Raw genomic sequence first — 22,635 nt, 5'->3', positions numbered from 1 at the left:
GATAATCAGCATTTTATGCTGATCGGCTTCCATGTCATAATTCGCCGATCCGATTAATGACGTCATCGATCGGCTCCGCAGAAGACATTTACTCCGCGTCGCCGTCACGTTTGAATAAAAAAACTTGTTTATTTTTAGCCTTGTTCCGTGTCTTGTGGCGGAGTACTGTAACTATCTGACGGCCAATAAAGTTTTTTCAATCTCGTCGTCGGTGTGGGACTATTTTGTGTTTTTTTAGACAAACAACACGTAAGTTACTTGAAGTCTGTGCACAACTGAGGTACACCGTTGGGGACGTCATCTAAATGTTTCAACACAACAAATTTGATCGGGCACCTGAAGAATCTACACAAGGAGGAGTGTGCCGCGTTCAAGCAATGCAAAATATTATTATTATTTTTTTTTTTTAAATAATGGGCAGTGGGCGGCACGGTGGGCGACTGGTTAGCGCGTCAGCCTCACAGTTCTGAGGACGGGGGTTCAATCCCCGGCCCCGCCTGTGTGAAGTTTGCATGTTCTCCCCGTGCCTGCGTGGGTTTTCTCCGGGCACTCCGGTTTCCTCCCACATCCCAAAAAACATGCATGAATTGGAGACTCTAAATTGCCCGTAGGTGTGAATGCGAGTGCAAATGGTTGTTTGTTTGTATGTGCCCTGCGATTGGCTGGCAACCAGTTCAGGGTGTAGGCTCCAGCACGCCCAGGGTGTAGGCTCCAGCACGCCCGCGACCCTAGTGAGGAGAAGCGGCTCAGAAAATGGATGGATGGATAATGGGCAGTGTCAAATGTTATTTTTACTATATCCTGCGAGCTTCTAAAAAATGGATGGTGGGCCACAATTGGACCCTGCACCGAAAGTTTGGACATAACATTTCATTTACATTTAACACAAATATACTGCTAACACCCCATATAGTCACATTATCTGAAATTGTCCACACTTGTGCGAGACATTGTGCTTTCCATGTACATATTGTGCTCTGTAACCCGGACCATCTTATGTTCGGCCTCCTCCAAAACAACAGCAATCTGTTTCCAGCTGACAATCATTAAAAGTGTTTACTTGAGGACCATTAATGTGACATGTTTGACAAATCGGACCTTGACTCGGAGTAGAAAGTCGAGCGAACCATTTTTGCTTCTGAAACATAGTATGTTATTTTTACTATATGGAGGATGTCCACTGAGAAACGGAGATAAATATAGCCGACATCCATCCATCCATTCTCAACACCGCTTATCCTGGTTAGGGTCGAGAGCACTGTTGCCCATCACAGTTGACTTCGGTTAAAAGGCAGACTGCACCCTGAACTGGTCGCCAGTCAGTCGCATGGAACATATAGACACGGACAACCATTTGCACTCACATTCAGACTGTCACTGAGTGGGAACTGAACCCACACTGCCCACATCAAAGTGAGGCGAGTGTACCTCTTCACCATCAGTGATGTTCAGGAGAAATGCTAGTTAAACAAGTGTGATCTATTGGAACAAGTCACGTAAACCGCGAAAGAGAGAAGACTATGTCAACTACAGATCGGGGTGTCCAACTCATTTTAGTTCAGGGGCCATATTCATCCCAATTTGATCTCAAGTAGGTGCAATAAAAAATGACAATTCCAATTTTTTCCCCCCCATTTTTGGATGTGCAAATACAGTAATTACAAGTACATTTGAAAAATATTCACACTGTCGTATGAGCAATCTGAAATTTCTGAACAAAAATGAGTGTGGTTCCAACAATACAGTAATATGATTTGGTGTTTTCATTTACACGTTTACAGACCACTGTGGCTCTATACAGTGGTATATATTGTACATTTCATACCTTTTTAGAAAACAGCAGGTTATGATCTAGAAATTGTTCTAATTTGAAATACATTTAAAAAGAAACTTGCCATAAAAAGTTGGCATATTTTAGCTAAAACACAAACAAGGAATCTAAATTAGGTAAGCAATAGTCTGTATAAACAATTAGCAGCCCATCTCTGGTAATTAACATGCATCATATTAGTAAATGAACACCTCACTAAAGTGACTTATAGCTTTTCCCTGTCAGGGGTTGCCACAGTGAGTCACTCACATTATGTTTGGCAGTTTTTACATCGGATGCTGTTCCTAAACGCAACCCTCCCATTTTCATCCAGGCTTGGGACTGGCAGTGGTTGAATTGGTGTACTGACCGGGAATCAAAGGCAGCATGAAAGGCAGCAGCATGTACCACTCCACTCCCAGTCACTCAAACATGTAACACGTAACTTCACAAACTTGTTTTTAACTGAACATTTGCACATAAAATTACTTAACAAGCAATGATATGACACGTACAGACGTTGCTTCTGCAGTATTTACAAACAACAAAATTTATTACTGCATACATGGATTGGAAGTGATCTTTTTTCTCTCTTGGGTACGAGTCCCAACACTTCCGGTTCTGCGGTGCTTATGACGAGTCTGCATGAAAAATGAACTAAAACTTGCCTGACAGGAAGAACGATCCCCGCAGGCTGGTTCTGGCCCGCGGTTCGTATGTTTTAGACCCCTGCTATAGATCCAATAACAAATTTGTACTGTTCTGAAGCAGCGGTATACCAAGAATGAAAAAAGATTTGTATGTGATCCATAAGATAAGAAGTCCACGGTTCTGATCGGATCAGCACCTCTATAGCAAACAGAGATATATGCTGATGTATGGAAGTATTGCTCCTGTTCAGAGCTCTTGTGAAGACACCTTTCTGTTTGCCCTATTCAGATGAACATTATGCAAAGACTTGAAAGCAGTCTGTGAACAAACAATTTAATTTAGTGGCATTTGGAAGCACAAAAGGGAAAGGCTTTTTTTATTCCTTTTTTTAATATACTAATTTAAATCCCTCAAAAGGGAATTTAATTTACACCCTACTGTGTTTTGCTGCACACAAGACAGAGAAGCAGACCACACACAAACAGGTACAGTATGCAAGTAGTGATGTCAGTGATGAAGTGAGTGAGGGGTTCATAGCCTTGCTCATGGGGAACTCAACAGTAGCAAGGATAAAGACTTCAAAAACTATTTGAATTTATTTTCTTAGCTAGCGCAGGACTTGAATCGTGTGTCTCCAGTTTCAAACCCCATAGACATAATACTGAAACCACCGGACCCCTTCAATGCCTCGGCTGCACCTAGAAATTCTGTTCAAGGTTTTGAACAGAATCACTGAAAAAGGGCAGCCTTGGAAGAGTCCAACCCTCACTGAAAATGAATCTGACTTACTGCTGGCAATGCAGATTAGACTCGGACACCAGTCATACTGGGACCAAACAATGAAACCCCTGAGGGACATACGACCATGTACCTCAGGGGTTTCAATGTTTCGCTGAAGCACATGTAAACTGGTTGGGTGAACTGCTGAGGGTGTAGAGCTGGTGCACTGTTCTACGACCAGGACGAAAACCCTTGTGATACTGATGTACCGATGGGATGACACACCTCTGTAGGATGTTACAGAGACGTATCAACCAGACAGCTACACAACATCCCCTTTAGGACCTCTGGGTAGCGTTCATACATCCCCATGACCCTGCCACCAAGGAGCTTTTTTAACCACCTCAATCCCAGAGATAGATCTCACAGTTGCTTGCCTCGTTGTGCCCTGCCAAACCCCATGGGTGCAGGCCCGGCCACGAGGCGCTTGTCAGTTAGCCCCACCTACAGGCCTTGTTCAGAGTGGGACCCTGGGACTTGAGCTCAGGCAAGGAGACACAAAGTCTATGTGTAGTCAACATCATAGGAGGCCATAAACCATTCTTTCTCCGGCCTTTTTCTAGGAATGGTTTGCCCTGGGTGACCTGACCAGGGGCACAAACCCCTCCACACAGTAAGGTGACAGCTCAATTCAGGAGGTTGATAAATTGTTAAGTGAAGAAATCGAATACATGTATTTTTGTTTTTTAAAAAAAAGAAATAAAATAAAAAAAAAAAAACCTTAAAAAGTTCTGGATATATCAAAATATATCATGCTATATTTAAAAATCACATAAATCTGACTGATTTTTAACATCAACAGCATTGTGGTGGGATTTGTCAGTTAATTTTCAGACAGAGTTAATGAATTGACAGCATAAAATTGTAAAATTTGCCCATACGAGTAATACACCATTTTGGAAAAAATAAAACATAAATAAGAGCCAGTATCATCCTATTACTTGGAGCTATGTGTACAGTAATCCATATATTCATACACAGTGAACCCCCACAATTCCCAGGGGGTAAGAATGGAGCCCTGTCATGAATAACAAAAATCAGCAAAGAATTGATGCCCCCCTTGTCACTAATTGGGTTTTTGTGGTGTTGAGACAAAAGAAAAGGTAGACCCAATCACAGGGAAGCAGAGAGGCAGGCAGAAGTTCAGGATTTGCGCACACACCAAAAAAATATTTTAATTTCAATAAGACAAAAAGACAAATACTACATTGACAAAGTCCAAAAATCTAAATTCAAAGTGACAAAAAAAAAAAATCACTACAAGAAACACGACGGGACTAAGGAAACATGACATACATTATGACAACAATACACCAACACAGACAGAAAGAACGCAGTGGACTAAATACAAGGAAACTGACGAGACAACGAGGCACACCTGGAAAAGACATGACTGGCTGGAGGGAACTGGGTGGTAGACACAATGGACAGGGCCGACGAGAATATGTGAAACCTGACGAGCACGACATGACATGAACATTGATGAGGGACTTAGGGAAAAACATGACATAACAAAACAAAAACTAAATTTAATCAAAACAAAGTCAACAAAAAAATGGATCATGACACCCCTACAAAGGTTTGAAAAAAGTTTGCCAAAAGGTGCCTCAATGAAACTCCTCAACTTACTTCAACATACTTCCTTGACACCAAATTTTGCTTTGGTCTGAGTACATAAACAGCAGATAGCCGAGTTTTTCAGCGAATAATGGCTACGCAAATAACTGAATTCATGAACCACAAATATGCGGAGGATTCACAGTATAGCTGTACATTCCATGAATGAACTATGTTTCATTGGTTTCTGCAAATGCAAAACTCACTATTTTCTGAATGCCTGCACCTAAAGTTATGGCCACATTGCTGGTCAAGTTCATTTAAGGTAAAAAGGATGGATTGTGTGTCCCCCTGAGGATTTGACTTCCCGCCCTTATGATTAAACAATGTACAAACATAAGATTCAGCATCAGCACCAATGTTCATAAAATCTAAACATTGTTTTTCAACTGCGATGTGAAAAATAAAACAAATTCACACCACATGCACTGAACAGTTTAAGACAACAGCGCCAAGAAATGAAAATCATTACCCATTGTTATCATTATTCATCTGATGATTTAGGTTCAGGGGTGCACTTTCCATTTTTCCACACAGCAAAGGTTGATGGGAAATAAAATCCCATTTATCAATGACACGTCTTTATCTGTGATACCTGCGGCAAGGCGAAGAGAGAGCATGTGAAGTACACGCACACATTCTCATGGCCCTCCTAGTGTGTGTTAATTTACAGGGCTGCCCATTTCCTCTCTTAACGAGGTAGGTGGGTAAAAGCTGGCAGAGGAAGGTTTGAAGCCCCACACACTGTGTGTGCAAGTGTTCCCTTCCCTCTCCATCATCCTATCCTTTGCTCATTTCATTTATCACATCTGGAAGGTTTGGAAGAGGATGGAGATAAAACTGAGGATTGGCAAGATGCATTTAAACGGAATGGATAGCAACATCTCTCCTAACTAGCACAGATAACATTCTTAGCTGTCCTCTGATTTGCTTTTGTTGTTTGGATACTAATTGAACTAAACTATAAGTAAACATACTATTGAATTGTTGTATTCCTATCTTAGAGGCAATGCTTCGGGAAATCTAAAACACTGAACAATAGAGGATATGAATGAAAGGGATTAAAATGAAACAGGTCCATTGATTTTGTTCAGTATTTCATAGTGCGCTAATCCTAACTATTTTCCTTATTATATTAGTATTTCAAAAAGCTTGCATGCACATATTTAAACAAGCAATGCATGTGTGTCATTTCCATTGATGTGACATAAGTGCGGTAATAAATGTGAGCACAAAGAAAGCCTCACTGTCTCAATGTGAAATTACCCTTCTATAGCCAGTCAGACAAAATACGTCTTGCATGATTTTCAAATTGTAGAATACAAAAACCATGAAATGAAATTCATTCGACATTCTTCATCTGTAGGATCACTGTCATCCACATGTGTCAATCAAGTTCACAGCTGCTTACTCAATTTATCAGAATAGAAGCCATATTTTAAAATACTAATTTGCTGTTAAACCAATCAGCTAAAAGCCCTAAAATTCATCAGACAAATGCAGCATTGGGAGATTTTCTCAATTGTGTTGCTACAGCCATTTAACAAGCAGTGACGGAGTGTTTATACTTACAAAATGAAATGAGAATGTGAATGAAATATTTTCAACTAAGTTCATGTCAAAATATATTGTGCACAACTCGAATCAACTAAGTGAGATTAAGCTCATTGCTTAAGATTGTCTGAACCGTTAAAAAAAACTACAACAATAACAACAACAGCAATATTGCAATCACAGAACAGTGGTAAAAGTGGTGTCCATACTCCCTACACCCACACATAAGGTGAGGCACTCCAGCTGAAGATGTGTGTGATAGATGTGCTTGGCTTATCAAACAGAGCATTACAGTTTAAAACAGCAGGTATGGGAATAGTAAGTCCCTACTTCATCAGGCCATTCAAGGGCCCCATTATGCTACAATTACTAAATGGCAAGGCTTGTAAATCATACATCATTCATGGGGAAAACTTGCACAAACCCTTCTTTTTCCCATCGCTCACTGAAATATGGGTAGATGCTGCAGGAAAATGCAAATGACAAGCCAAGAAAATAAAATGAATACAGTAGTTTGAAGGGAGACATTGAACTGTCTGAATGAAGATGCCAAAAGTATTCGCTCACCTGCCTCGACTCAGATATGAATTTAAGTGACATCCCATTCTTAATTCATAGGTTTTAAGATGACATCGGTCCACTCTCTGGAATTATAACATCTTAAACTCTTCTGGAAAGGTTTTCCACAAGGGTTAGTAGTGTGTTTATGGGTATTTATGGCCATTTTTCCAGAAGCGCATTTGTGAGGTTACACACTGATGTTGGACGAGAAGGCCTGGATCTTAGTTTCCGCTCTAATTCATCCAAAAGTGTTCTATAGGGTTGAGTTAAGGCCAGTCCTGTTCATCCACATCAAACTCTCTCATCCGTGGCAGGTGAGTGAATACTTTTGGCAATATAGTGTATGAAAAAAAAATATATTGGTTTGTATAATTGTTTGTATGTGCCTTGTAATAGGCAAATCCAGAGAAATCCAAAGAAATTTACAGCTGGCATAGGCCCCAGCTGACCCTGTGACCGAAAAAGGACAAGCAGTATAGAAAACAAATGGATCAGTGGTAGCGGCAAAGTTAAATTCAGACAAAGTTCAGCTGAGTTACAGTAGATGGTTAGTCAATGACTGACTGGTGTTTTTTTCCAAGCAATACAAATTTGAGCTTGCATCCATTTCAATCCATGTGGGAAAATCACATCACACAAAGACTGAATTGAGGTTAGTTCTAACGCCTGTGTGATACTTTTTATAGTTTCTCTTTTTTAATAAATCTGCAAAAATGTCGACAATTCCGTTTTTTTCTCTGTCAATATGGGGTGTTGTGTTGTGTGCACATTAATGAGGAAAGAATATGAACTTAAATGATTTTAGCAAATGGCTGCAATATAACAAAGGGTGACAAATTTACGGGGTCTAAATACTTTCCGTACCCACTGTATGTATGTGTATATACCAGACGCGTGCAGTAGGGGCCTTCGGACCCTTCTATGCTAGCCTAACCCTTGTGAAAAGCACTGACCTGCATTTACAACCTACATAAAATTGCATTAATCAATTTCCAACAGTTTCTTGTATTAATTTCATAGCGTGTCTGGGCTGAGCAGCCGGCAGTAGTTTAAGGTTGAATTTTTGTGGTCCAATCAGAATTCAGGTGGCATGGTGGACGACTGGTTAGCACATCTGCCTCACAGTTCTGAGGACCGGACTTCAAATCCCGGCCTCGCCTGTGTGGAGTTTGCATCTTCTCCCCGTATCTGCGTGGGTTTTCTCTGGGTAGTGCTGTTTCCTCCCACATCCCAAAAACATGTGTGGTAGGTTGATTGAAGACTCTAAATTGCCCGTAGGTGTGAATGTGAGTGTGATTGGTTGTTTGTTTATATGTGCCCTGAGATTGGCTGGCAACCAGCCTCTCGCCCAAAGATAGCTGGCATAGGCTCCAGCATGCCCGCAACCCTAGTGAGGATAAGCGGTACAGAAACTGGATGGATGGATTGCTGGCCGATGCCAAATACACACATTTTATTTTTATTTTTTTTCCCACTGAACCAAAATCAGATTTCAGATTGGATAAACAGCAGTATCTTGCGGGACCCTTGTGATGGAATATTTCTGTTCTCTGATTAGTTTAAAGCTACTCAAGTGGAATTTCTCTGCATTACATAAAGCCAGTGGCTGAGCAAGGAGACGAACATGAGGTAAATTATGGTTAAAAATTCATTTTCAAGGCAGACTTTTCAAGACAAACTGTACAGTGTAACAGTAAGTCGGACAATATTTGTAGCTGGTACAAGGCTACCATGGGTACCACTTCAACAACTACGTACAGTAGCTGGGTCGATCGATCGGACCATACACACACAGCTAGCAAAAAAGGATGGAGTTTGTTTACAAACAATACACGTCTCTGGTGAGTGCGATGTGTTCTATTGAACGTTTTTAGGTTTTTGTCATATTAGATAATAATGATTGCGAACTGCTTTACTGTAGCGATTTAGTGTCAGAAGCGCAGTAGGACGGTTGCCTGCTAAAACAGCACATTTGACTTAAGTAATCATGGTTTATTAAAAATGGATCGGTCAGGCTGAAAGTGTGCAGATTAGGTTTCGCTTAAATAATTGCCTTTGAAAATGATTCCGACAGCAGTGTCGCAAGTCTACTGGGCAATGCTGCTCAAGTAAGGCTGGTGTAACACCGGTGTCTGGCACAGTTTTATACAATTTTAAACAATGGCATCAGAATTGAAGTTTTTATTTCATTAATTAATTTATTGATTTATTAATTTTTAATTGAAGAGTTGAATGTTGTAATGGGAGATAAGCAGGGTTTGACATGAACTGTTTTGGTCACCAGACACAATTGTAAGTTTTCCTCATCCAAGTACATTAGTAAACGGTGGTCTTTGGTGTTGTGCGAACTTTCTCAAATTGTACTTTCAATAGCATGCACCTTGAAAATGTTAGAGGAAATTTTATGTACTTCTAAGGTAATACTTGATGCTATCTTTTTCTGTTGTTCACAATGTGCACATAAATAGTGTCTTGAGGTGTGTGGATGTATGCATGTGTGTTCATATATTAGTTTTTCATTCTTCTTCAACAGAGATAGCATTGTGCAATATACAAGGCAGGTAATAAAGCAGAACCAGTGGCTCAACCGCAATCACATCCTGCTATCGCAGTTGGAACTATGGCAATATGAAACTGTATCAGAGGCAACACTCACCGAGCCTTCCAGTTGATTTTTTTTCCTTTTATTACACTTTTGTCTAACTATAATAAAGCAATGTTTTGCTTGCAAATAATGCATCAATGCCCTGAACACAATGAACAGTTGTATCTCTCAAAATCGTTTGAGGATGGTTCAAATATACTGTATCAATAAACTCACAAATGTCACTCTTACACATGTATTTGTGTAAGAAAACATTTTTGCAATCTAAAAGTATCAAATGTGTAAGTGGTGCTGTAATGGTCAGGGCAACTTTTCTTTTGTGATGCAAAGCTGCCCACTGCCTTATAGAAAAAAGTGCTACCTATGCAGAAATATTGTTCATTTGTGTTTCAGTACATTACTGCTTTAGTACATTGTACATTTATTTTTAGTACATTGTCATGTCCGCTTAATCGGGAATTATGTGTCAGTGACCTTGAACAAGATAAATGCTCTAGAAAATACTTAAATATAAACTTTAATGTTGTCTAGCCATACTTTCTAAAATGAAGCCATGCAAAGAAACATCCATCCATCCATCCATTTTCTTTACCACTTATCCTCAGTCGGGTCGCGGGCTACTAGAGCCTATCCCAGCTATCTCCGGGCAGGAGGCGGGGTACACCCTGAACCGGTGGCCAGCCAATCGCAGGTCATAGAGAAACAAACAACCATCCGCACTCACATTCACACCTACGGGCAATTTAGAGTCCTCAATCAACCTACCACGCATGTTTTTGGGATGTGGGAGGAAACCGGAGTGTCCTGAGAAAACCCACCCAGGCACGGGGAGAACATGCAAACTCCACACAGGCGGGGCCGGGATTTGAACCTCAGTCCCCAGAACTGTGAGGCAGATGTGCTAACCAGTCCCTCACCATGCCGCCTGAATTCTGATTGGTAAAAGAGAGTTACAGTGTTATATTAAGTTGAAGTCGTTCATGTATAATGTAATATACACTATCTCGCCAAAAGGATTCGCTCATCTGCCTTGACTCAGATATAAAATTGCAAACTGTAGGCTTTTGACCAGCCTACAGTTTGCACTGGCCTGTGGCCCGCAATATCGCTGCATTGTTGGTCTCCCAATTTAAACCCTTTTTTTTTTTTTTTTTTTAATTTATAATTTAAAAAAAAAAAAATTATCATTCCACAGGGGTGGGGGTGCAAGCGAACAATCATTGGTGTGATATCATTGGTGGTGATATCAATGAAGTCCGTGGACATATTTAAGTTGCCAGTGGTTTTTCACCAACTCATTCTGTATTTAATCACCTTACCCACTATCATTCAATGCTCCAGTCATACACGGACCGCTGAGTCCTCTTCCGCATATAGAGATGTCTGACAGACTATTTGCACCAGTTTAAAAGATGGAGGAAAAAACCCACTTCCAATGAACTACATTGAAGTCAGCTGTGGTGACGCCCACACCAGCACAGACGTCTCATATATAAAATGTGCTGGGGTTATGCTGGTCCACGAAATAACCAAATCAGGGTCTAGCCCGCCTCCTCGCAGACTGACGCCAAGCGCAAGCCTGCCTCCTCGCAGACCTACGCCAAGCGCAGTGCTGGATTTAAGCTAGTCATAAAAATAGAGCCCTAAGTGTATATTTTTACACTTCAGGTTCCGTCATGAGCATGTAATTATTTGATTAAAAGATGGAATTAATTCAAAATATTTTTCCCAGCTCTCAACTCAACTTTATTTATGTTGTACCTTCACAACAACTGCAGCTGTAACAAACCTCTATTCATAAAACAAGAATTCACATACTGTGATACTAGTCATAGAATAGAAGATATATCTTATGAATTGTCGTATTAACCATACAATAGAATTTTTATGTTATCAATTCTTATAGTATTCACAGATTTAGTATTCAGTATGAGATTGCTTGCACTAGTGGCCCCACAGTAACCTTGAAAACATTTTACCTTGTGCAATACGCTTGCAGTGTGTGTGCTTGGACAAGTTGTTTACAGGATCTTGGAAAAGAGGAAGGCTGCGGAATGTTCTAGTTGACAGCTACAGGAAATCCACCAGAGAAAGGGGGGAAGACAGCAGGTCAGAATGACCGGGAGACAAGCCAGCTGTGAGGACAAACGTCGCCCTCCCTGTACTTGTGTTGTAATATACAAATTGTGGGGCGACCAGGGAAAGATGCGCCATTTTGTCTCCGCCTGCAACACAGACGCGAGGCTCGGCTCTAGGCAGGAGAGAAAATGCCCAGAATTCTGTCAACATGATTTGCTGACTTTTGAGAACCATAAACGGCTCAAAATATTATCTGTGTGAGTTTCTTGATTGGTTTTACCTTTCCTGAGAGAAAACGAAAACACACAAACTGGTGAGTGTGGTGGTAGTTTATTAACTTGTAATCTGGGCCCTGCATAGGATATAACCCCAATCACTCCAACAATACAGGCACTAGACATGAGCTTGAAACTGTAAGTTAACACATTAAAAGAAAAAAAATTATGAATTATTGTAATTATTAAAATTAGTAGCTCCTCATGGTCACATGGTCATGGCATCACAGAGAAGCGGCGCAAGTCAAAGTGTCGATATTCTTCACTCAATAAAAATGTGACTTTTGTAAACATGCTGGCAGTGAAGGTGCAAAACAACAAGCGCCGATTGTCTCCCCCAAATAATTTTCATCGTGTTTCCATCTTGGGGCGCAGAAATCTTCCCCCATAGACTCATAGAAATTGTACAAGGGCAGTAGCTCCTCTTCAATACAAGAGATAGGAGCATGTTGGGGCAAAGCTATCCTGCGCCCAGAGATGAATGAGTTTTGTTTATGCAACTCTTCCGCGTTCTGTATTCAATGGCATGTGAACTTCTGATGGGGAGGTTAACACATTGTGACAACAATGGCAGAGTCAAGTTTGTCAGAGTTCACTCACTGTCTGCTGTAATTACTGAACATTATCGTGAATGACGCACACATGACTGCAGCGCAACTCCTCAAAGTAAGTCTCATCATGCTTCAAAAATTTCATAGCTCCTACCAAAAATATCAGGGCATTTAAGGACTTTTCCCAGCCATATTGCAAATATTAGATCTGTGCAGTAGAGAAGTGTGTTTCTGGAGAACAAGCACAGTGGGCCAAGAAACTCAATATTAGAAAGGTTTCACTGGAACTTCTAAGTGGGCAACATTCAAAGAAATTATTGATGTTTTACTGCTAACTTATTTGTAAGAGTATGCTGCTAAAACTCTGATTAATCTAGCAAAGAAAAAAACTATAAACTACAGTATATCTAGTAATATATCTAGTTTCCGTGAAGAGGTGTGTGTAACAAAAAAGTCATTTCGCACATTCAATAACAACAAGCTGTGGTTCACTGCCAAACTTCAGCAACTTCGCCAGGCTAAAGAGCATGCATATCGAAGTGAGGACAGAGGCTGTATAATTGTGCTAGAAACTAGCTGACTAAAGAAATTAACATCGCAAAGAGAAATGAAAGTAGTAGCAGTAAAGTTAGAAAAACAGTTTCCTGCTAAATTAGTCTGGCATGCATTACAATCACGAACCAATTACAAGCGACCATCCCCCCCAAGCTGAGAACAATAAAGGACGAGGCAACGACTTGAACACCTTCTACTGCAGATTTGAAAAGGACATTTTCACAACCCACACCCACTCAGCCCCACCACCAACCACCATCACACCTCTGACTCCCCCTCCTGCGTTGACCATTCACGAACAGGATGTGAGACGTGTCTTCAAACTACAAAAGATCAACAATGCGCCAGGCCCAGATAGTGTGTCCCCATCCTGCCTCAAAGTCTCTGCGGACCAGCCCGCTCCAGTCTTCACACAGATCTCCAATAGATCTCTGGAACTGTGTGAAGTACCATCCTGTTTAAAATGCTCCACCATCATCCGAGTCCCCAAGAAACCTGCAATCTTGGGTCTGAATGACTACAGTCCTGTCACCCTGACATTTGTGGTCATGAAGTCCTTTGAACGCCTCGTGCTGGACCACCTCAAGAGCGTCACAGGTCCCCTGCTAGACGCCCTGCAGTTTGCCTACTGAGCAAACAGGTCTGCAGATGACGCAGTCAACATGGGAGTGCACTTCTTCCTCGAACACCTTATCAGCGCGGGTACCTACAAGAGGATCCTGTTTGTGGACTTCAGGTCTGCATTTGACACCATCATCCCCAAACTCCTTTCCTCCTAGATTCTCCAACTCAGCATCTCGCCTGCCATCTGCCAGTGGATTTACAGCTTCCTGACAGGCAGGACACAGCAGGTGAGGCTGGGGGACACCACCTCATCTACACGCACCACCAGCACTGGAGCGCCCGGAGGTTGTGTCTTCTCTCCGCTGCTCTTCTCTCTCTACACGAACGACTGCACCTCAACACACCCGGCTGTCAAACTCCTGACGTTTCATACGACTCCACAGTCATCGGCCTCATCAAAGCGCATCGACAGGAAATGGAGTGGCTGGAGCTGTGGTGCGGGCGACACAACCTGGAGCTGAACAAGCTCAAGACTGTAGAGATGATCGTGGACTTCAGGAGGCATCCTTTGCCACAGCTGCCCCTCACGCTGTCCAACTGCCCTCTGTCAACCGTCGAGACCTTCAAGTTCCTGGCAATTACAATCAAGTGGGAGACCAACATCAACTCCATCCTCAAAAAGGCCCAGCAGAGGATGTAGTTCTTGCGGTTTCTGAGGAAGCACAGCCTGCCACAGGAGCTGTTGAGGCAGTCACAGTCTGGTTTGGTACTGCTACAAAGAAGGACAAACTCTGACTGCAACTGACAATCAAAACTGCTGAAAAGATTGTCGGTACCCCCCTAACCACCCTTAAGGACTTGCACGGTGCCAGAACTAAGACAAGAGCATGCAAAAACAAGCAGAAATTCCGACAGCTTCTTCCCTCTTGCCATTAACTTCTTAAACAGTTAACTTACAATTCCATTGTAACATGCTGCCAATTTTTGTCTTGAGCTTGTCGTCACATCTCTGTTGGGCCCATTATACATTATTTGTGCACTCACTGTAGTAGTCTCGCCACCCTGCACTACTTACATATCTGTTGTTGACCAATACTGGGCATTCATGTGCTTGAGAAGTATCTGCACCATTTGCACAATTGACATTGTCCCAGATAATCGCACTACTAGTCACTTTAAACTGCATACATTTCTTGAAGTCTGCGCCATGTGTACAATGATCATTGCACCAGACTACTGTTCTATTAGTCATTTCAAACTGCTCTAAATTGCTAGAGAACTCTGCATCATCATCAACTGTAAGAAGAAAAAAAAATGTTTTTAATGTGCCGGCATTACCACAATTCTGGTAACCTTTTATTGCTCAGTGACTGTGTTTTTATGTTTTTTTTTATGTCTCAAAAGTATTCTCTGTCTCTTGACTGTTATACTAGAGCAGCTCCAACTACCGGAGACAAATTCCTTGTGTGTTTTTGACATACTTGGCAAATAAAGATGATTCTGATTCTGAAAAGGAAGCAAAATAACTTTAAAAATCAGGTGCCAAAGTGAATGCATCATTCCCATAGTGCCCCATTTAAATAATAATAATAATAATAATAATAATTTATTGAGATCCCTTAAGAGGAAATTCAACTCACACTGCTGCATAGTGCTGCACACCACACAGAGAATCAAATCACACACATGCAAGCATGCAAGGAGAGATGTTAGAGTCAAAGCAGGGTACAATAGAGTGGCACTTCTTGAGCTGGGGGGGTTGCTCCTGTTGTTTCAACAGTCAGGAAACATTACTAGCATCCCTCTAACAACTAGTTGCATTTTGTTTTTCATTCTTCAGTTGTGGGACTAAAATCATCACCCTCCAGTTCAAAAGCCCAAGTCCTTAGAGATATGCTAATGGCGCCCAAAATACTTTAATTTCAGTATACATTATTAACGTTTGGGGATTTTCTGGAAGGTAAAACTCAATTTAGTCGGACACGAAACAATTATCATATCAATTTGTCCAGTAACTCGAGTCGATGTGAACCAAATCATCTGAGTGTTTCCGATGAGTCCAGTAATTTCACTAATGTGTCTCGTGTTTTTAGCAGGAGCCCGCCATAGGATCCAGGCTAGCGAGATTCCACTGATAAATGTTTTCACAGGTGTATTATTATTGTTAGATGTATCATTTCTCATCATTGTGAATTATTTTGGTAAGAGTAGCTCATCTGTAGAGGTTTGGGCTTTGGAACAGGAAGATCACAGCTTGAGTCCTGCTGCGGACAAAAATTAAAAATTAAAAATGGTGACTAGTTTTTGGTCTGTTTCCTGACCAGTTAGGCATTCTGGTTCAGGATTCTCCTACCCCAACTCTAGCTTGAGAGGTGCAGCATTGTGTGAGCCTGTTTACATTGCTCATTGCTTGCCTAATTGTGTGTAATCTAGTTTTCCATGTACAACAGGGTGTAAATTTAATTTCCACTTGATGAAACTCTCTCAAACAAATACACAAATAAACAAACAAATAAATAAAACATCAATCCTATCTATTTTCTATCCAGCATATCTTCATTAAGTTTAACTAAAACTTCTTATTGCTTTATCCCTCAACAACTATTGGTACAGGCGCACTATAGAAAGAGCATCGAAGCAAGAGCTGTTTCAGGGTGAGAACTGTTTCACTGTTTGCTTATCTTATTACGGCACATGAGAGAGACAGTAATTTAGAAATGCATTTCCCCTCAGAATGTTGTACAACAGTGTCTGACTTTGAGTCTGCGTTTGTTTGTTAATATATTCATCCATTGTTGTCCCAGTAAAATAATTGGGCTTCTTCCTATTCGTCCTAATTATTATTCACAGTGTCCATGATAGGAAGACCACTACACATCATGAATTGCGTTGATGATCTTACGCGATCTACATTAGCTGGTTATTTCCTTTCCTCTTTGTCACTCTGTACTCTGCATACTGTGTGATGGGAACGATACCAAGGCAGAAAAAAAGAGAATGTGAAATGAGTTAGGGAAACAAATTAGCTGAGAGACAATCACTGTAGAGTCTAAATGCTTTAGCCTCAAAACCTGAAAGCGCTGGACATTACCTTGAAACTGTAAGTTAACACATTATAGCTCGATAAATGTGTTTACCTCCACTGGGTAACGCCGGCCCTTGATGCTATGCTCAGAGCCCTCTGATCCGTTGCTTGGCCCCCAGTGAAACTCCACTTTCTCTGCCTTAAATCTCCCTGGTAGGCCTGCTCCCCTCACAAAATAATCATCTTTGAGCATAATGGCCACTGGAGGAAAGACACAAAGAGAAAATCAAGAAATCATGAGTGAGTGGGACAGTACATCACATATTGCTCCCTGAGACAAAAACTGTATTCAGGACTAACAAACATAAGAATGAATCTTCTAAGTTGCATGGAGAAGGGCATTCTAGCAATAATAAGGATATGTGTCATTGTTTTAAATACTGAAGACACACTGAGAGGTTATATGTTGAATACTGAATCTAAGCGCTTACTCCTTAGAAGAGAGAGATGCTCTCACAATAGCATTTCTGAAATTATTTCTGAAATTCGGAAATTATTCTCAAGGCAGCCCTGTGATTGGAAATTTCTCCAGAATGGGTCTTTGTATATACACTCTAGGGAAATGTCATCATCTGGGTTTCTGCTAATTTTTTGGTTTGTTGTTGATCAGGTTTTGGATTACCTGTTTTCCCTTGTCTCTTGTTTATGCTTTTGTTTGTGATTTTTATTTTATTTTTATTTTTTTTTAGTATCCCTCCTCCAATACCTTTTTTATGTGTGTTTTTTGTTGTTGTTGTTGTGACAATTCTATTGTTGAGATTCCCCTGACTCCTGCCTTGCCTTGGCTGCTTCCCTGTACTTGGGTCAACTTGCCTTCTGCCTTGTACTCCACCACAACGATTAAATGGCATGAACATTTTATATTGTGGAAATCATGACCAAAATTAACACAATGTTTTTGTCAGCGAAAGCATTTTTAATCAAGGGCTCTATTTTTGTAGACAGGACGTCTGTGGCATGGCACAAATGCCGGCATATTCAGATTTTCGTTTAAGTGCTACCAGATGATTTGGCAGACTGGTCTGGGAAAAGCTGGGCGTTCTGGTCCAGCGAGGCTGTGTCCTTGGCAATGTGCCCAGCGGAGTGATACTTTGGTGGAGGAAAGTCGTTCTAAACTTACGCCTGCTCAGACCACGTCTAAATCTTAGTAGTGCAAGATGTACCTCTGGTCTAACGCGATTTTGGTTAATTTGATCGGGGCATAGGCAAATTACTGAGGTTCGCCGACATATTTAAGTTGCCAGTGGTTAGCACCAGCTCGCTCATTCTGTTTTTAATAAGGGTACCCGCTCACATTGTCTGTTGCCACACCTGCCAAGAGAATTGAGAATGCACCACTCACGCGCGGATAGTTGCGATTACACATTGTCCTCTTCGGCACAGAGACGTCTCCATCGAGACAGTCATTGCGTCACTTTAATTGGTGGCAAATGAAGTCAGCTGTAAAAACATCCACAGTTGCAGCCCACCCACTTTTGGATTCACCAGGCTGTGTTGCTCTATGAATTCTATCTCATCCTTGGGGCACAGTTGCCCGCCGTGCTACAGCAAAGTACACACACATAGTTACATTTAGAATGATCGTAAGCACGATTCACTTTAGATTGGACCCGGAGAAAGTGAACATCTCCTACTCTGACTGCATCTATGATGGAGTCTATGTCTTTAAACGTCTTCAGTAAAATGAGAATAGGTCACTAGTTTCAACGCTACATTAGTCATAAAGTTACTCAGATGACAACACTGTGCCACTCTTCAACGGGCAATGCACCCAGTGTAACACATTTTGCTATGATAACTAAACATTTATTGAGTATTGCTAACCATTTGAAACAATATCTTGGTTTATCAGTTAACCGGGAGACTGCGCCCTCCCTAGAATCAATAGCATTTTGGTTGCCAATTTAAAGAAAAACAGAACCAAACTTAGAGCCTTATATATATATATATATATATATAAACACTACCAAAAGGGGCAAGAAGTGGAAGGTTTTTTCCCCCCCTCCCAGACAAACCTTACAGTAATCGAGCACTGCTTCTCAACTTTTTCACCCTGGGACCCACATTTTGCTAACATTGCAAAGTCGCAACCCACTTTTATAGAAGTTTTTATTTAATTTTTTTCAAAATAGCCTCTGAAAAAAACATGTACTTCTACATTATATTTTTAAATACCGTTTCAAATTACTTTGACATACCTCCAAACGCATGCTAGCCAAAGGCTGAGTTGCACTGTATTTATTTACGGAGCAAACTAGTAGGAATGAATAACATTTCCTGTCCCTTACCTAATATGTTCCATGTGGGAACTTGGCACGTCTCTCGACTGTGCCGAAAAAAATCTCAATAAGAAATAATACAGCTTGTAAATACAGCTTGTAAATACATTTTTTACAAGCTGTCCACAACCCACCCAAAATGGGACACAACCCACTTTTGGGTCCCGACCTAGCAGTTGAGCATCACTGGTATAGAGCATGTATTTACCCTGCTCAAAAGGAGACAGAACACCCCCAAAACAAACACTAACTGAAATAGACATAATGTAATGCATTTTTGGGGATTGCAATTCCCAGGTGTCTTATCTCTTTTTGAGAAAAAAAAAAATAAAAATCACTCATTAATCAGTCATTGCACTAATCAATATTGTATTTAGTTTTTTTATGAATCCTCAGCTGATGCATTGCAACAGTGACTCATAATTCATCAATTAATTTTAATCAGTGATAATTGAGCTTCTCAATCCTTTCATCTTCAGTTTCTCTTCTCTTTCACTGGATATTTCACACACAAACCGCCACCTATCAGTTTCAACAAAGCTCGTCCAGCATGCAATTTTATTGCATATTGAGAGCTACCATTTTTTCGATTTGCCACAAACTTGACTTCATCCATCAATATTCAGTTTAAATGAAACATTTTTACATCCATCCATTTTCCTCCGCTTATCCAAGGTCAGGTCACGGGGGCAGTACCTTGAATAGGGAAGCCCAGACTACCCACTCCCCAGCCACTTCAACAAGCTCTTCCCAGGCCAGCCAGGAGACATAGTCTCTCTAGCGTGTCCTGGGTCTCCTCCCGGTCGGACGAGAACACCTTACCAGGGAGGCGTCCAGGAGGCATTCTAATCAGATGCCCGAGCCACCTCATCTGGCTCTTCTCAATGCGGAGAAGTAGCGGCTCTCCTCTGAGCCCCTCCTGGATGACCAAGCTTCTCAACCTATCTCTAAGGGAGAACCCGGACACCCTGCAGAAGAAACTCATTTTGGCCGCTTGTATCCGTGATCTTGTTCTTTCGGTCACGACCCACAGCTCGTGACCATAGCTGAGGGTAGAAACGTAGATCGACCGCTAAATTGAGAGATTTGCCATTCGGCTTAGCTCTTTCTTCACCACAACAGACCGATACAAAGTCTGCATCATTGCAGACGCTGCACCGATTTGCCTGTCGATCTCCCGTTCCATTCTTCCCTCACTCGTGAACAAGAACCAAAGTCACTTGAACTCCTCCACTTCGGGCAGGATCACATCCCCGACCCGGAGAGGGCAATCCACCCTTTTCCGACTGAGGACCATGGTCTCAGATTTGGAGGTGCTGATTTTCATTTCACTGTGGGCAACTCCAGAGTGGAAGACAGTCCAAACCCTCTCGAGAAGACTGGTACCAGAGCCCAAGCCGTGTGTGGAGGCGAGCCCGACTATATCTAGTCGGAACTTCTCGACCTCGCACACCAGCTCGGGCTCCTTCCCCGCCAGAGAGGTGACATTCCACGTCCCTAGAGCCAGCTTCTGTAGCCGGGGATTGGATCGCCATACATATGTTGTATGTTTCATCTCCCACAAACATTTCAAAATTTCAGTTTGTTGTGCTGAAGGATGTACGTTTACCCATTTCCATCATAGTGCTCAGTGGAGGTGATCCCTCCACAGATAAAAGGCTCATCAGTCGTTTGGAAACTGCAAGGTATGCATGCATTATTCATGCCAAAAAGACAGGGACATTTGTCTTGTTAGCCATGCATTATGAAGAGGGGGAGAAGCACCTACATGCCATTTTTCTTTCATAGCTGTTGTTAGTGTTGGCATTTTTAGTGGGCTTTAAACATGCTACAGCACTGCTACTTATTTTTTTTCTAGTGTCTCCTGTTTAGCCAGAATATGAGTATGAATCTTAAATTATTTTATGTTTTATAATACAAAAACATTGTATTCATTTTAGGTGCCTCTATTTGACGTAAGCAGCTTTGTCCACCTTCCTAGCAACTCAAAACAATTACTGTATACAGTATATTGAACCAGTTATAGACATTTGTTAATTCAATGGTTGCTCTGCACAACCAACAGATTCGAACAATATGATCTGTTATGGACCCATGGCACAGACATTTAATTAAAAAGGAAGCTTGCATTTTTGATGCAGGGAATGGATGTATTAAATCTTAGCATTTCTGCATCTGCACTGTTTCCTCAACTTTAGCTTCAGAACAATATTATCTGTCATTAGTTATTCGTTACTGGAAAAACAGATGTTCATCCATGTATCAAATTAAAACATTTGCATGTTATACATGAGATATTAATTTTCAAGCTTTGTTGGGGTGACTGTTAAATTGGGTTTGATCCCAAAATTAACATGGCATCCAACCAACCAGCATAACACTGTATTAGCATGTGAATACTCCTTTTCACTTCAACTTTTGTTTTTTTAAATTTTCTTCTCATTGAAGAGGAATCTAAACCTCCCAACCCCCAAAATAAAGTGCATTGACTGCTAATACAGTAGACTATTGAATTGCGTCGGCTGAGAGATTGTTGAGAGCGATGGATTTAATCATTCGATCCTGTGTACACCATGGCTGAGATGGAAAAAATGCATCGGTCATCAGAGGAAGTGTAGCAAAGAGTAAGAGCATTGTAAATCAATTTCTTAAAAAAGATCAGCAAGATGAAATCCAGATCGACTCACAACTCGGTAAGTACGTGTAAAGGATGACCTTCATGATTAAGGTTTATTATGTAGCTTTTGAACATGTAATCAAATTGAATACGTAGCTTCTCGTTGCTGAATATTTACTAACTGTATGGTTTTCTTATAACTACTGTAATTTTTCGTGTATAATTTGTAATATAACATATATATAAAACATCTTCATAAGTCAATAGGGCGTATTATACACAGATATGGTAAAAGTTTAAAAACTCCTTGATCATGAAATGAGTTGTATTAGGAGATGTGTATCTAAATTGCCCATAGGTGTGAATGTGAGTGCGAATGGTTGTTTGTTTATATGTGCCCTGTGATTGGCTGGCAACCAGTTCAGGGTGTACCCCACCTCCTGCCCAATGATAGCTGGGATGGGCTCCAGAACTCCCGTGACCCTTGTGAGGATAATCAGCTCAGAAAATGGATGGATGGATTGATTATTTGCAAAAAACAATAAGTTTTATCAGTTTGAACATTAAATATCTTGTCTTTGTAGTGTATTCAATTAAATATAGATTGAAGATGATTTGCAAATCAATGTATTCTGTTTTTATTTATGTTTAACACTACGTCGCAACTTCATTGGAATTGGGGTTGTATATATATATATGGACAATTTAGAGTCTTCAATTAACCTATCATGCATTATGTAATGTGGAAGGAAACAGGAGTGGGGAGAACATACAAACTCCACACGGGAAGGATGGAGGCCGGATTTGAACCCAAGACCTCTGAACTGTGAGGCGGATATGCTTACCAGTCCCTTGAATATAATAACATGAAGACCCAAAACAGTGTATCCACCCTCTAGAAATGACCACGATTGAAAATATGGTAACATAAACACTTACTGTACTTTTAAACATGTCATGTTTTGCTGGAGTCATTTCCTTTATTTTTATCTTAATTTATGACAACCACTTTGTTTTGACTAAGCACCTTTTGATTTGTCACTTTTAAAAGG

General features: G+C 41.0%; 1 protein-coding gene across 4 annotated transcripts in view; it reads right to left on the bottom strand.

Moving 5' to 3' along the window:
• Window positions 1-22,635, bottom strand: part of LOC133483561 (receptor-type tyrosine-protein phosphatase gamma-like) — a 499,015-nt gene that overhangs the window by 220,626 nt on the left and 255,754 nt on the right. For all 4 annotated transcript variants that reach the window (XM_061784954.1, XM_061784955.1, XM_061784956.1 and 1 more), the window contains exon 4: window positions 16,740-16,888. In XM_061784954.1, the coding sequence (XP_061640938.1) occupies window positions 16,740-16,888 (149 nt within the window). The remainder of the gene's footprint in view (window positions 1-16,739; window positions 16,889-22,635) is intronic.

The sequence above is a fragment of the Phyllopteryx taeniolatus genome, chromosome 9, assembly GCF_024500385.1.
Source record: "Phyllopteryx taeniolatus isolate TA_2022b chromosome 9, UOR_Ptae_1.2, whole genome shotgun sequence".
NCBI lineage: Eukaryota > Metazoa > Chordata > Actinopteri > Syngnathiformes > Syngnathidae > Phyllopteryx > Phyllopteryx taeniolatus.
This window is presented reverse-complemented; position numbering and strand designations above follow the sequence as displayed.